Source organism: Ctenocephalides felis, unplaced genomic scaffold, assembly GCF_003426905.1.
Source record: "Ctenocephalides felis isolate EL2017-DRISC unplaced genomic scaffold, ASM342690v1 CF-g0.4_SCAFFOLD_00845, whole genome shotgun sequence".
NCBI lineage: Eukaryota > Metazoa > Arthropoda > Insecta > Siphonaptera > Pulicidae > Ctenocephalides > Ctenocephalides felis.
This window is the reverse complement of record NW_020536999.1, coordinates 26,324,083-26,339,947: the sequence shown is the minus strand read 5'-3', so window position 1 is coordinate 26,339,947 and position 15,865 is coordinate 26,324,083. Positions and strand designations below refer to the sequence as shown.

The window sequence follows — 15,865 nt, the reverse complement described above, 5'->3', positions numbered from 1 at the left end:
GATTTTAAGCGACACACTTCACTAACATTATAAGTATAATGTATTCAGAAAACTATCTCGTATAATTTAACTGTGATAATATTTTTTTATAAATATATTGATGCGCTTGAATTAATTCATCAATGTATTAAAGGTTTTAAATTCCCGCTCGATTCAACACAACACTGTTTCCCTGTACCAACTTCAGTATGTTTTTGATCTTCGTACGATTGAAAGCTTGCGATAGGAGTCCAATTGGAATGTACTGATTCGTCCCACAACCAATAAAACTCGTCGGGTTCTTCTAATCGGACTCGCAATATTAAAATCTGTCTTGGATTTATTTGTGTTATCAGATTTTTGTAACGACAAGAATTAGCCGTTTCGAGAAATGACTTTAATTTGGATGCAGTGACTCGTCAAATCGGTCAGCATCTTAACCAAAGCTCAAATCATTCAAAACAAATAAAATCGTTATTCTCGAGAAAGAACTTGCTATGCGATTCCAATTGGAATACATTATTCTTCGGACGGTGGATGCTAAAGACCAATATGAATAGGCGAATCATTACAACAGTTAATTACAGGCTGCAAAATGATCAGGCGTAATATAAAATTTATCTCTACCAACTTCGACGAACAAAACTTGCATTCAGAACAAGGCCCGAAATATGTATAATGACGTGCAATTTATTAAGTTACTACTTCAATAAAACACAAAATAAAGAACATATTTATTTATTTCTTATACCATAGCTATCGTACAATGCAATGTTTGGTATCGTGTGAGATTATGTACATTTTGATATAATTATTTGTTAAGTTTAATACATTTAGTTTACAGTCATATGTTTATAACAAGTTTCAAACAATACAGAGTAAAAAAAATATTAAAAGTTCCTGCTGAGCCATTTTATTTAAATTACATTATCTCAAATAAATCACCACTTTTAATTATGCACTAACACAAATACCCTGGGATCCTACATATTTTTTTCTGTGAAATTAAAATACAGAAAAAAAAAATCCACTAAAACTTAGATTTGTTTATTCCTCATAACGAAATGGATAATTCAGGATCTCTTAGCACATTCAATCAGGTGGTATAAATAATCTACACTTAAATTACAACTTTCAGTTGAAGAATATTAAAACACCATTATTGAGGAATTTATGATTCTTCTAGCTTCTAATAAATATCTTCAGGATTATACTAATGGAGACTACATGCCAAAATTCAACATAAATAAATAAAATTCAACAAAGTTTGAAATAATTATGATTAAAGTACGATCAATATATGTTATATAAAAAATGTTCTATATTTTCATGTGGTTGTAAAAAGTTTTGCCAAGGAAAAAACACTATTTATTGTTTTTCTTAAATTAGATCTAATTAAAATACAATTCACTTATAAACTATGGCATAATTCTGAAGATATCTTCACCATTTCATTACTTAAAACTTTCTCTATATACAAAATGACAGCAAATTAAATCACACATCAACATACACGATAATCTTTATATATAATAGCCGGCTAGGTGTATGTAAACGGTCACACAATATAAAAGGCACATTTAGCCCAGATTTTATCAATGAATGTTGTTTGTTTCTCCAGTATTTTTTGCTTGATTTATCATCATTTTAATAAAACAGCACTTTTTTTTAATCAACAAAATTATATCTGTTAAATATTATTTCAACTATTTCTTATGTTTACGTTCTTTTCTTTTAGTCAACATCTCTTTCACATTATCTATTCAAATATAACTATACACTATAACTTTTCACTTTGATTTTAAAAACATCATTCTTCTGCTTCTAAAAATAAAAATATGAATATGTTATAATGAACAAGAATCAAATTAATATGATAATCTTACAAATATTTAACTAAAAGAGATTGAAATGCTAACTTACTTTACCACATCATTTTTTAGTGACAGTCAATGTGGCACTGCTGTTCTGTGCAGTTCTGCTAGCAGGCCCAGGCCGGGGCTTAGGTGGCTGAGGTATAATAGTTATTTCATCATTAATTTTTAACGGCTTCAACAAGGAGTCTCCACCTTTATTTAGAGGACTACTACTGCTGCCACTGCCAGGCGTTGCTTTTTTATCCATGACTTTCTTTGCAACCACACTGTGCGCTGAATAGACATGATTTTCAAATTGTTTGTACATTCCAAATGTTGCCGTACATACTGTACATTTGTAGGAGAGGTGTGCAGGTTTTAAAGTCATATTGTGATCGCGATTAACGTGGTTTAATAATTTCCATTGGTAAACCTAAATGAAAAAATTGTAAGACTTTAGAATTATCTATTTCATTCAATTACACAACAGGAAACAATATCCTTATCAATCTGCTGTTTGATAAATAAAGAGTTATTTTCAACTTACTCGACCGCAAACTGGACATCTGCCAGCATCCTTGCCTTTATTAGCTGCTTCTTGCATAGATGAAGTCACTAAACCATGAGATCCGAGTAAATGCCTTTCTAAACCTTGATCAGTAAAGAATCTAAACTGACATTTTTGGCAATTTAATGGCGGCCTATTATAAATCATCTTTGGATGAATCTAAAAAACACAAAATTTATTATAATTCTTTGATAAATAATTGAGCAATAAATCGTTGTGGCATATTGCATGCATATTCTAGTCAATTACCTTAACTTTGTGAATCCACTGCATGTGATTTCTTAATTGATCTAAGTCCTTTATATAACCATCACAAATTTCACAAATAACAAATGCTGCTTTTCCTGTAGCCTGTTGGCCTGGCTTATTGGCATTTGAAGTTGGAGAATTACTAGTGCTACTCGAAGATACAGATTGCCTAGGCAATGGAGTTATTGATATACTTGGCTGATGTAAAATCTTTGAATTGTTTGTAGCTTTTGATGAGCCGCTGGGAGTTGTCTAAAATGAATCAAATACATTAATACATAATTATAAAGTGTGATGTATGTTGGAACAAAAGTAACAGTTTGAAACACTTTTGAAAATCATATTATAAATGCAGAAAGCACACCACAACCATGACTTTAATCCTAGATTATTTTCAAAATATTTGAGACTTTTTTTATTTTTTATTAAAAATTGTGTACAGCTAAAATTGTGTAAAGATTTTGAGGCCTTAAAGTCAGTTTGATCTTTTAAAACTTATGGGTTATACTGATAAAATCAATAAAAATTAATTGTGGAAAACAATTTTGGTTAAAGGCAAACTCCAGCTGCCAGGCATGTAAAATTTGCATACGATTTTCTAATCTACTGAACACAAAAAGTGCTTGAATCAAATATAACATTTTGATGTACAAATGTACAAAGTAGATTGCAGGGAAAAAGAAGTGCTGCAAATCAATATAATGTAAAATATAAAATAAATTATTTAAGTTCACACAAATTTTCACTACTATTAATTCATAAATTAGTTGCAAGTAAAGTTGTAGCATTGGTAGAAATAATACACAAAGCCAATAAAAATTAATGTTGGGTTATTACAAATATTTTTCAAGATCTTAGAAATATAAAATCTTCTTTTAATTATCCAAAATAAAGCTCTTGAATAAATCATTTCTAATTATGAACCATTATAAATTACAATTATCAATCATTTCCCACAGTGTAATCCCTTCATGATAGAATGATTAAATATTCAGAAATGCATTAGTTAGTAGCGCAAGGATGAAAGAGAGTTCATTAATTTTCAGGATTTTTTCTTAGGTCACTCATACGGTTACCTGAATAGTGACTGAGCCACTACTGGTGGCCACCATTGTGCCAGGCAGCATATTTACCGAGGTGCCAACCACCTAAACACAATAATAATTAAATACTTCATCAGCCTATCTCAGAGATAGAGATTGCATCATGTGGGGGGAGCAGATTAGTCTGATCTTTGTATATTAAATATATACATAGCGTATTGTCAATTTTGTTTTATTGGAGAGCATTCCTAACATAACATGCAACTTTTACTTTTTGAACAACAAATTAATAAAATTAAAAAAAAAAAAAAAATACAAAAATGAAGTCACTACATACATTCTTTTCCCTATATTTAAAAACTTTTATGAAGCTCCAACAATGTAAAATGCTCATAAAATCAAGTATTTAGACAAACATTAAATAAATGTGATCTCCACTATTATTACCTGCATTAGCTGGTTGGCATTATAAGAATAATTATTAGGCAGCAACAACTGGTTACTGTTTTGAACATTTGTTCTATACATCATATTCCCTCTTATCATTGATGTTCCTGTCGGTACAGATAAAGCCTTATTCAATGCCGGCCTTCCTCTCCCCCTTGAGCCAGAGGTCATTTTAGACACTGGTGCAGGTTGAATTCGCGCCTGATTTGCCATTGCTTGCTGATAGGCTGAGGCCGCACTAGTTAATGATTGTTTAGGTCTTGAAGTCCTTGGGATTTGGCTGGAGGCTCCCAGTCCAAAGGTGGTCCAAGATTGACCTCAGGTTTGAATTTCTTTGCACAAGCCAGTTGATGCCTGGCTAATTTTGCCTTACCATTATCTTCAAATGGACAATTTGGACATTGGTGATATGAGGCTGCCCGTTCTAGGCGTCCTTTAGTTTTGTGTTCAACTTCCATGTGAATTAGGATATCATGAGGACTTCGAATCTCAAATGGACAGAAATTACAACGATAGAAATAGTTTCGCATGTGTGGAGTTTCCATATGATGTGCAAGTGCCAATGAAGACTCAGTTTTAAAATTACATATCTCACAACGTTTCTGTTCAAAGTGATAAGGTTCATTGTTTTCTTTACTGAACTCAAGATTTTTAATTAATGAATTTATTGCCATTTGTGTAGCAGTACTATTAGTTGATGTTTTGTTTTCTCGATCCTTTTTCGTTTCTGCTGCTTGAGCAAGTCTGTTTGAACATATTCTTGTACTAAATTTATTCCTATGTTCATGAAAAATTTACCAATAGGGTTATCAAAATAACTATCACTTTTTTATCGACAGGTTTGACGGTTGTTACACTATCTGGTGTTATAATATGCTTCTTAATAGCTTCTAAAGAATCTTCTTTAATGTCTTTAACTAAAACTTCTTTTTGAACTTTTTCTCCATCTACATCATCTTCATCTTCTGTATCTGAAGTATCATTTTCATCCCAAGATTCATCATCATCACCCTCTTTCCGTCGCTTCTTTTTAGATTTTTTTTGATTTCAGGTTCTTTATTTTCATCATTATTCTGTTCATCATTTTCTTTTTCTTTTTCCTCCTTTGTCTCATTTAGTTTCTCTTGTTCTTCTTCTAATTTTCTGGCCTCTTCAACTTCTTTTCCCATTTTATCAACAAACTCTCGGAAAGGTTCTGTTGGTGGTTTCTCATAAACATAGGGTACAATAAAACTAGGAGCTTCTACAACAAACATGTCATCTGTAAGATTTGGTAAAACTAAGCTAGGTACAGATGCCACTGGCGCCACTGTTTGATTCACTTTCTGCACTGTTGTGTTATTTACTGGGGTGATAGTTGCCCCTCGAATATTTGCTGGATACATTCCTTGTGCAGGAACAGCTACTGGCATCACTGAAAATGATTGTTTTGTAGTTCCCATAGGAACAGGACCTCGTCCTGATAAAATGGAATTTGTATCAATTATCACTAAAGTAGGAGATTTCTTTCCAGATTTGTTATTAGCCGTATTGTTAGGAGTCATATTCTTTGTTGTAATTTCAACTAAACGTTTGGTGTCTTTAACAACAATAGGTACTGATTTTTTTTTTGCTTTGAAGATCTATTTGATGATGAATCCCCCAAAGGATCAGCCACAGCAACTTCCTCTAAGTCACTTTCTACATTTTTATGAAAATCTAAGTCTTGTTCAAAATCTTCAGAGTACTTTTTGCGAGTTATATTACGACTGCTACGTCTAGGAGTAGTCTCTGCAGGTTTCTCCTTAACTTCTTTTTCAGGAGTATCCAGATTTATGACACAGTCTTCCTTATCACTTTCAATTTCATGAACATCTGTAGAATCTTTGTTTCCATTAAGTTGTTTGTTATCATCAGTTTTATTGGGTTCAGCCTCAGTAACACATTCATCTTCACTGTCTGAATGGATGCTCATGGGTTCATCAACGCTCACTCCATTTGACACCATATCCTCTTCTTCTTCGGTGTCTTCATCCAAGGCTTCAACTTCATCTTCACTGTCGGATGGTATCAATATTCCATCTTCCTGTTTAGCTGAAGTAGAACTTTGAGTATCATTGCTATTTTCTTTATTTTTGCCATTACTAAATTCTTGCTGTGAAGAACCATTACTGCTGATGCTATGGTTGCTAGCTTGACTATCTGTATTGTGATTTCTAGATAAATTCTCGCTTACTACAGAATCAGGTCTTGACATGCTTGCATCATTCTCATCATTATCACAAGATTTGCTGTCGTCCTTATCATCAAAGCTCTTATTACTATTTTCATTAGGATTGAAATCTATGTGCTCATTATTTAGATTATCTTGACTATTACTTTCTTCATCCTCACAATTTTCTTCTAAGTTTTTATCAACAGAAGTAGTTGGTGATGCACATTCACTAGTATCCATAAGTTCTGCAGAGCCATTAAAAGCACCATTTACTTTATCACTTTCTACATCTGCAACAATATTGAGAGATATCACTTAATGTAACCTTATTCATACAATGATCATGAATATTAACGGTCGAATAAGAACATGATAAAAAAGTGACATTATACATACCATTATCCTCATTATCGATGTGCATTTCTGCATCAGATCCTATTTCAGCCATTCTGGTTCTTCAGATGTCTAAAATATTTAATACATTTAATAAATAGTATAACCATTCATAAAGGTTAGTGAGTAACCAACTGAAAACAATCATACACAACTGTTATCAAAATCAAGTAACTGAATAGTGTATTCATATGCAGTTCATAATTAATACTTTAGTGTCTTGAAAAAGAATTGTGAAATAAATCAAAAAATACTTTTCAAAATGGCGCCGACGTTTTTTTTCATTACATTAGTAATTATGAAGCACCTAGTTACTTTACACTTTGTGACAAAGTTGTATTTATAAATCATTTTGAAAAAAATATTTTAAGAGATTTCAATATTACAACTATAGAATAATACACGAGTTACATATACGAATAAGTTTTGTGTGAAAAGGGAACCTCTCAGACACCTGGTGTCATCGTTTTGGGCGCCTATTTTGTTGCACACACCGACATACAAACTTAAACAAAAAATCATAAGGCATTTTTATATTGCGCAATTTAGGTAACAATTGTTTCAATTTCTTCATTATATTATAAATGAGGTTATGATAACAATATAATCATAAAATATAATTGCCACCTCATTCGCGAGCAGCGAACGCAAGTGACAGTTTAATTTTAAACAATAAATATCATAACACAAACTGAATCACCAAGTGCAATAAATGAAAATCATTTATTGAATAATTTCCTAAAGAATTTCGATCCGAATTAATTGTTACGAACATCTGCCTCGTACACGATGCCGCCAACATACCCTGTTTACAGATATCAACTGAAGCAGTTAAAGACCACAAAAGAGCCGGCACATTTGAATTCACCAAACACACGCCACATGAATCAAATCGATGTCTAATAATAATAATTATTATTATTGATAATAATAAATAACAGTAGATTAATATTAAAATTAATTTAACGGAGCACTACGTCACGAACCCTCACCAAAATCAGCAAGATGGCGACAGGCACGGGTCACGTGATCGTGCAGTGGCGTACTTGGGGCTTATATTCGGGCGGCTCCAAAGCCGGTACCAGGACATTGACATCATAAATTGTAGGGATAATCAAGATCATGTATTTCGCATATCGCAAGCGTCGTGCAGTCCAACAATTTGCCACTTGTCGCTTGAAAATTTTATTCGTAACAATTAAAAAGTGATAACTTGGCAATGCACAGACCGCTTTACTAGCAAATTTTCAGTATATCATAAAACCTCAAGTATATATAATTAGACCTTTTTCACTGGGATGTCGTCGCTCCGGCGACAAAATACGTGTTAATTTTGGATTTCGCGAGTGGAAAGGGTTAAACAAGCTAAAGTCCTACACCAGTCTGATCCATTAGCTCCATCATATTTAATCTAGTGTAAGCGCCAACTGAGTTAGTTTAATTATTTTGAATGATATTACTAGGATGCTTTGTATAGAGTCGCAGCTGTAGAAGGTTTCATTAATTTATGATGAATAACGGCCTATGAACCACAATTTGAAATTCGCTCGCGTACATCCTAAGAAATCTTGGATATAGTTTTTGCCCATTATCAAGAATCTACGAACTACTCTAGAAAGAAAAGTATAGAAAGAGTATCGTAAAAAAGTAAAAGAAAAGTATGGTCAACACATTTTGTATGTACGAAATTTATTCAATTTATGTATACTACAGTGGCAGTGCATAAAGTAACAAAAACTAGTGGAACTTATATCAAACTTTTAAATATTCTAATTCTTAATGGATCAGTGATTACTCCTCAGAGTCGAATATGATATGTGTACAACGGCCGAACATGATATGTATTTTATATTGGTTTCCCGCGTTATCCATGTATCGTTACATAATCCTGATCGTTGGCGCTCACCGACGCACACCATCATATCAGTGCGGCACTCGCACCAATACCAATAGAGGCAAACGAATTACTTTCGTCGGGGCCTCACATTGCGGGCCTGAAATGACGAGAGCTCGGTCTCACTGTGCGGGCCTCCCCTTATATTAGAAAATGGTTTGGCCCGATCCTCGTTTTGCCTATGTGGCTACGTCTACCGTAAAAGTCTTGGAAAAAAATGACGATAAACCAATTGTGGCCGGCTAATGTTAAATAATAAGAGTCCGATAGCCGCTCAAAGAATCTTTAAAGGGCAGAAATCGCAGGAAATCAAAAAAATAACCGAACCAAAATGTTTGGGAAACTCAAATACAATTTCGGGCACTCGTGGCCAATTGCGATCACTACCATTAAATAAAAAAGTCAAACACGAGAATCAATCTGCCAAGTAGAAAATCAATCGACCAAGCAAATGGTGGAAACATGTTTTTTTCAAAAATTATGAAAGACAACATTATCATATATACATGGGGTCCATGGGGTATAACGCATGGGGCATAATCGGACATAGATTACTACAATGTGCCCATCGGTACCCCATTAAAGATAAAACATCCTATCAAACTCATCACATATGCTTTAATTGAAGATTGTCTACCTTCGACTATTTTAACATCTTCATAATATAAAAGTAAGCAAAAATTATGAGGGTATATAACGCCATGCATTTGAAATAATGTGAGGGAAGTCGAAAAACAAAACCAATTTGAATATAAAAATCAAATTAAATTAGAAACAAAGATTTAGCAACAGTTACTAATTATCGGAACGATTTAATAAAAATGAGAGAAAAATAGCGAACAATACATAAATAATTCTAAGTATATATATATATATATATATATATATATATATATATATATACAGACTTTCTAAAATATCTATATATTGTAAGGCAAAGGAATTCCAAGAAAGAACAATGTATATAGAATCTACTCTGATCACAAGAGCACCCCATATAAAATCTTGCAAAAACATATATGAAACTATATTATCTACAAAAATGCGACTAATATAAATATGCATAATTGAAGGTTGCTGAAATCAACTAGAAAATAATAAAATTTAACTAGAAATTCTGTCAAGATGCACATTTAGCCGAATTGAATGCATATATGTCTTGTAACGATTATTCAACTATTATGCATAAATATATATATATATATATATATATATATATATATATGTACCGTTCTTCAACAGGTATTCTTGATCAACGGCATTTCTTGATCAAGTGTACAACACAATTTATATTTATACAAGTCTTTTTTTTAAATAAAATGATGCAATGTTAACAAGATAACCAAGAGAAAAATTATGATTAATAAACTGACTAAAATGGAATTAATTTGTGTCATTTTTTGTTCCAAAGCCTTTTTTCAAGTTGATAAAATTATTATAATTTATGAATTTACCTTATTTTTTAATTCTCATCGACGTCAAAGGATAGCACCGGCACAATTCTCTTATCCGATTTTCGTTTCTTCTTATCCGATTTCGACTTTTCCTCCGGACCGACCCTTTTCTTCCCCTTTTCTTCTGGCTTTTCCAAATCCGGCTTTTTGGATGATCGAAAAATTACTCTTTGAGACAGATCGGCCGGTTTATTTTCTTCTTCTATAAAAAATAATAAAATACGACAAACAAATTATTTACGTATATTTTTTAAATGCAAACAAAATTTTAATTGCTCATTAAAAAAAAACTTGGCCATGGATTGCTCAGTTTATATATGTTTCAATTTTTTTGTGCTAACCCTTATACTCAACACGGTTCTTTAACCCCCTTATTAATTTTTCGCTTGATTCAAATTATGTGTAATTCTAACTAAAGCTTTTAACTTAATTCTTATATTTGAAAGTACATCAACAATGAAAATAAATATTCTATCCCGTCCATAATTGAAAATAAAATTATGGCGTATATTGGCTGTGTAGGCAATGACTGTGATGAACCGTATTCTTATTATAAGTTTATCTAGATGAATTCCAATTATACTTGATTTCAAATAACCAAGTAATCATGATCATATATATTTAATTTGCCAAAATAATCCACCATGCAATTAGATTATTTTTCGAAGAATGAAGTTAGTGGATGTGAACAGGAAATGTTCCCATTCGCTTTTATATAATATATCGATTTTTCGCCATCGGCCTCTCTTCCTCATTTTTTATCCTTTGATAAAAATTTTTGCAAGCCGCAAACCTTTCAAATAAAATATTTATAGCTAAATTTTTCAAAGACGAATATAAAGATTAAGTTATTTTCTATCAATTGCAAGAAAGGCATAATATGATAATATAAAACGCGACAAAACGATATAACTAATACGAAATTCATCATATGTATATCATATTATGATAGCGTAAAAAATAGAATGTTTAGTTCTATTAAAGACAGCAATTAACAACTGTTTTCACAAAATAACAATGTTTGTGATTGAATTATCATTTCTTTTATAATTTATTAACTTCCCGTAGGGCAAGTTATAGTAATCGCAAAAAAATCGAAAATGAAAATTTTTATATATCTTTACGTTTCAAAGGTTTCTGAACATTTTGGCATACCTTAGAAAAAATGGATGTATGTGTGTGTGTGTGTGTATGTGTGTGTATGTGTGTGTATGTATGTACGTGTGTGTATGTATGTGCGGATACAAATTTTCGTCGACGATTTCGGGAACACAGATCAACCGATTTGAATAATTCAAAAAACATTCGATTCGTATTGATAAGGAGACGTGCTGATTAGTTTTTGGCGAAGGCAGGTCTAGCCGTTCCGAAGATACGGGGCAAAAAGTGCCGAAAACAGTAACTCAGTTTTTAAGAGAACGGAGCGTCCGATTTAAATAATTCAAAAAACATTTCACTTGTATTGACAAGATGAAGATTCGATAAAATTTTCATAGAGGTAGGTCTAGCGGTTTCGGAGATATTGAGAAAAAAGTAAAAAAATTAGCCATTTGGCGGTCAAAAATGATCATTAGACATATGCACATCAAATTATCAGATATTTTATAGAGATTTTAACAATAAGTATACATTTTGTTAACATTCATATGAGTTCCGTACCAATGCTTATGCGTTAGACAGCGACGCGGCGCTTACGCGCTTTATATTTTGTCCCTATGCAGTTAAATCAGTACGATTGCTTTGAAAAAAGGTTCAGATCTTCCACAATATGTCAAAATAAAGAAAAAAATTTTTTTTTTCAAAAAAAAAATGAAAAAAAAAATTTTTTTTTCAAAAAAAAAAAATTAAAAAAGAATTTTTAAAAAAAAAAATTTTTTTTTCAAAGAAAAAGTAATTTTTTGTCCATATATAATGTTTCTCAAAAATCTTATTTTTTCAAAGTACATTTTTTTCAAAACTGTTAATCGTTTTTAAAAAATTAATAATTTTTGGTACGGAAAGTTCCAGCAATTTGCCTTAAGGCACGATGCCTTAATTGCCTTAAGACAAAAATCCACTTACAGCTAGTTTATAAATGTTTCGAGAGTATAAAAAATTAAAAAAAAAAGTTAACAATTTTAAGAGTTAGCAGTTGTTGAAACGGGGCGTCTCCAAAAATTGTCATTTGGCCATGCCCACGATTGCAACCCCCTTTTAATTTGAATTAAAGAAAAAAGATAACTGATCTAGAATGAAATCGCTGTGGAATATACTACGGCCAGATAATTTTTTTAGAGAAAATTGTGACTGTTTGAAAAAAACCCTCTTTTTACACTTTGTTGAGTTTCTCGAATTCTTAAAAATAGTAAACTGAAATTTGGGGATGATTAGTATATACCAGAGAGGAGTCTATAAATAAGATTCTCTGAAAATTTTAAGTAAATCGGTTCAGTAGAACTCGAGAAATTTTGGGCATCGCAGTAAAAAACATATTTTTGAGAAAAACACGTTTAAAGTATCGCAAGACAAAGAAAACAGAAGAGGATTATCATAGTCAAACAGCTGAATATCCGAAAATAATTTAAATTTTTAAAAATTCTTTCGTACACATATTCTTATATAAATAGTTAAATCTTGACAATATGAAAAAAAAGAAAAAAGTATTTTTGTGAATTTCTGCGCTATATATCTAAATATTATATTTTGTAAAGATCTCATTACTATTTGGGTACGAATTGAGTATTTTCGATATATTAAATTGATTAAGTTTGTATTTGTATTATGCAACTTCGACTGTGCTCTACAAATGATAAAATTTACTCTGTAATTATGTAAGCAGAATATCATTAATGAAACAGTTTATATATACTGCCGATTTAAACATAACGTTTTGGTTTTGAATTGGATTCGAAATTTACCGCGTGCGATCATAAAGTTACAATCATGCAACACTATTCTCAAGTGGCCATATTTATACACCTGACCGTGCATAGCAAATGTCAGGCGAAAGCATTTTCAACCAAAAAGGATCAATGTTCGAAATGTTCCTACAATACAATAGGTTAAACAAATCCGGCGATAAGTTTTTATAATTAGAATCCCCAACAAGCCGGAGTTTCTCCAGTTGTCATGGAGTCTCCGAGCCCCCCTTAGAGACACGCGCAATGTTATCGTTCCGGGTAACGTGCGCGACGCCCGACATCTTCATCTGCTCGGCCCAACAAATAACATTAATCACGTACAAAAAATACAAAAAGAAACTCACCCGTGAGCTTTTCCCGGCATATTTTTCAATGGACACTTGAAAAGCACCGATATTTTTTAATTTCATAAAACGTTATGGTTTGTGGAATTTTACCAACAAATATGGCCGTAGAGACCGTACATAAGTCCCAGCATGTCGCACAAACACGCGCACAAATTTCGTATATACGGCGTGTGTATATATTCGGTTTATATAGAAAAACTAATACATGGCCGGGACGATAGTCCAACACAGATTCGAAAATGTGTGTCTGTATATAACGTATCTTCTATATACATTCTGACACACACCAACGTTCATTGCACCACCACATCCCAACTTTGTGCTCATTTATGTGTATATATATATATATATATCTTATATTCTATATATAAGCAACGAAACGAGTGTATATATATTGATGTATATAAAGGATTCACACATGCCCATAACATTATATATATATATATATATATATATATATATATATATATATATATATATATATTTAGTATAGAAGAAAGCACACTTACATAAATATACATATAAAACTCATACTCACAAAAACAAAAATATTATATTTAATGGATATATAACAAAGGTATATATACTATAAATACTATATAAATATGTATATATATATATATATATATATATATATATATATATATATATATATATATATATATATATATATATATGTACATATATATATGTGTGTGTGTGAATATGTATGCGTAATGAAAAAAAACGTACACTTTTGACTATTTAATTTTTTGGTATCAACATTATTAATTATTTGTCCATTAAATTGAGTTGAATTTTGTGTTTAGTTTGAAAAATGAAGAACGTTAAAATCGCTTCAAATCCTCCATTAAACCAGCAAATAGTCTAAAAGGATAACATCTATTCTGATTGAACATCTAATATGCATTCTAAAAAAAACCATCATCAGTGTCTAATTTTTAATTTGTATAATATATTTTTGATCAAAGAAAAAACAATGGTTTGTTCAATTTACACAAAACAAGATTTTTTCCATGTATAACTATAATATTAAGTATCAACAGTATTTTATTATTTATAATATACATATTTAACCCTTTCCACCCCGTCACCATCACCAATAATATAGCAGAGAATTATGTTGTTAGAAATAAACCTTTTATTATTATATATTATGTTTGCATATTAATATATAATATAAATAACAGTTTGATATAATCAATGCATATTGATGATTAGGGCAAGAAATCAGAAATATTCGTAAACTAGGTATTGCAATGTTGATAGATTGTTCAACTATCCTGAATCATAAAATAAAATACAACACGTAGATTTACTACATGGATTACAATTACTTGCAAAAGAAGTAGTATTTTTTAAATAATTTACAAATTACTTGTAAAACAAACTCCAAACAAATAACATTTCTTTATGAGAAGAGTCTTTTTTTAAAAAAAGTATTATTTTATTTTTATTTTGTTCAATTTAATATTTTTTAAAATTGATACAAATAACTTGATGTTATATCAATTGGTGTTCATATCTTTTCGTGTGTTTTTTCTTTAATTTATTTGTATGCACTGAAGTTGAGCCAAATCAGAATCCGAAACGTATGATATTACAATAAGAACATTTTTCTACAATAAAATCGTTTTAATTATTGGATGGATGCCCAAGAACAACTTTATCATATATATATATATATATATATATATATATATATATATAATTAAACTTTTATCATAGATGAAATTAATTCTGACTAACCTTTTTGAAGCCTCTCTTTCTCAATAGCTGCTTGTTCTGCTGTTAAATCTCCTTGTTTCAGTACCACAACCTGAGGTGCTTCATCAAAATCTGGATCTTGCTCAGAATCGTCGTACTGTAATGCCTCCCTCTGAAAGTAAAGCAAATAATTTGCTGTTCAAAATCGTGCTAATGGTGAACACTGATGATCAAATATTTAAGTAATAATACTTAATGAATTTTAATGTGGCAAGTTAAAATCTGATTTGTTATTGGATCTGTGTCAGATTGTATCGAGAACCTATATTTGAGAAATATTGAAATATATTGGCATATAACTTACAGGATGGTTTCAATAAATTGACTAACTATCTATGAAAAATTATATGCAAAGAGAGCACTAGTAGTAATGTAATATTGTGCAAATACCACAATAATACCTACAAATCTTATTAATATAATAATTTACTATTACTTAATGTTACAATTTATTATGACAAATTAAAGTTATAACTTATTATAACAGATATATGTTTTGCATAAGATTTATAATCATAATTCTAATTGATATAACTTACTTTGGTTTCGACAGTCGGTGCTTCTTTATATCCAATTTGAGCTTTAAGTTTTTTCAAAAAACTAGGTTCTTCGGGTTTAATGTATGTAATACTATTCTTTTTCGACATTTCAAATATTTAACAATGTCATTTCAAATATAAACAATACTAACATCACGAGCGAAACTTTCAACGAGAGTTTTAACCTCTTAATTTAGTTAATTGAAAAATTACAAAACACACTAAAACCCACTCT

At 30.9% G+C, this 15,865-nt stretch overlaps 2 protein-coding genes across 2 annotated transcripts; both read right to left on the bottom strand.

The window, feature by feature from the left end:
• Nucleotides 1–1,784: 1,784 nt before the first annotated feature.
• On the bottom strand, nt 1,785–13,581 carry LOC113363916 (MOG interacting and ectopic P-granules protein 1-like). The gene is given in 14 exon segments (XM_026606398.1): nt 1,785–1,803; nt 1,903–2,268; nt 2,383–2,562; nt 2,653–2,904; nt 3,729–3,800; nt 4,143–4,417; nt 4,420–4,857; nt 4,860–4,973; nt 5,009–5,179; nt 5,182–5,742; nt 5,745–6,626; nt 6,733–6,801; nt 10,078–10,279; nt 13,322–13,581. Coding segments are annotated over 11 exon segments (3,354 nt in total). The 5' UTR covers nt 6,785–6,801; nt 10,078–10,279; nt 13,322–13,581; the 3' UTR covers nt 1,785–1,803; nt 1,903–1,911.
• Nucleotides 10,086–15,738, bottom strand: LOC113381133 (uncharacterized protein KIAA1143 homolog). The gene is made up of 3 exons (XM_026620111.1): nt 15,631–15,738; nt 15,074–15,203; nt 10,086–10,279 (listed from the first exon to the last, which is right to left on the bottom strand). Exons 1-3 carry the CDS (start codon nt 15,736–15,738, stop codon nt 10,086–10,088), a joined length of 432 nt encoding a protein of 143 aa, XP_026475896.1.
• Between the last annotated feature and the right edge of the window lie 127 nt (nt 15,739–15,865).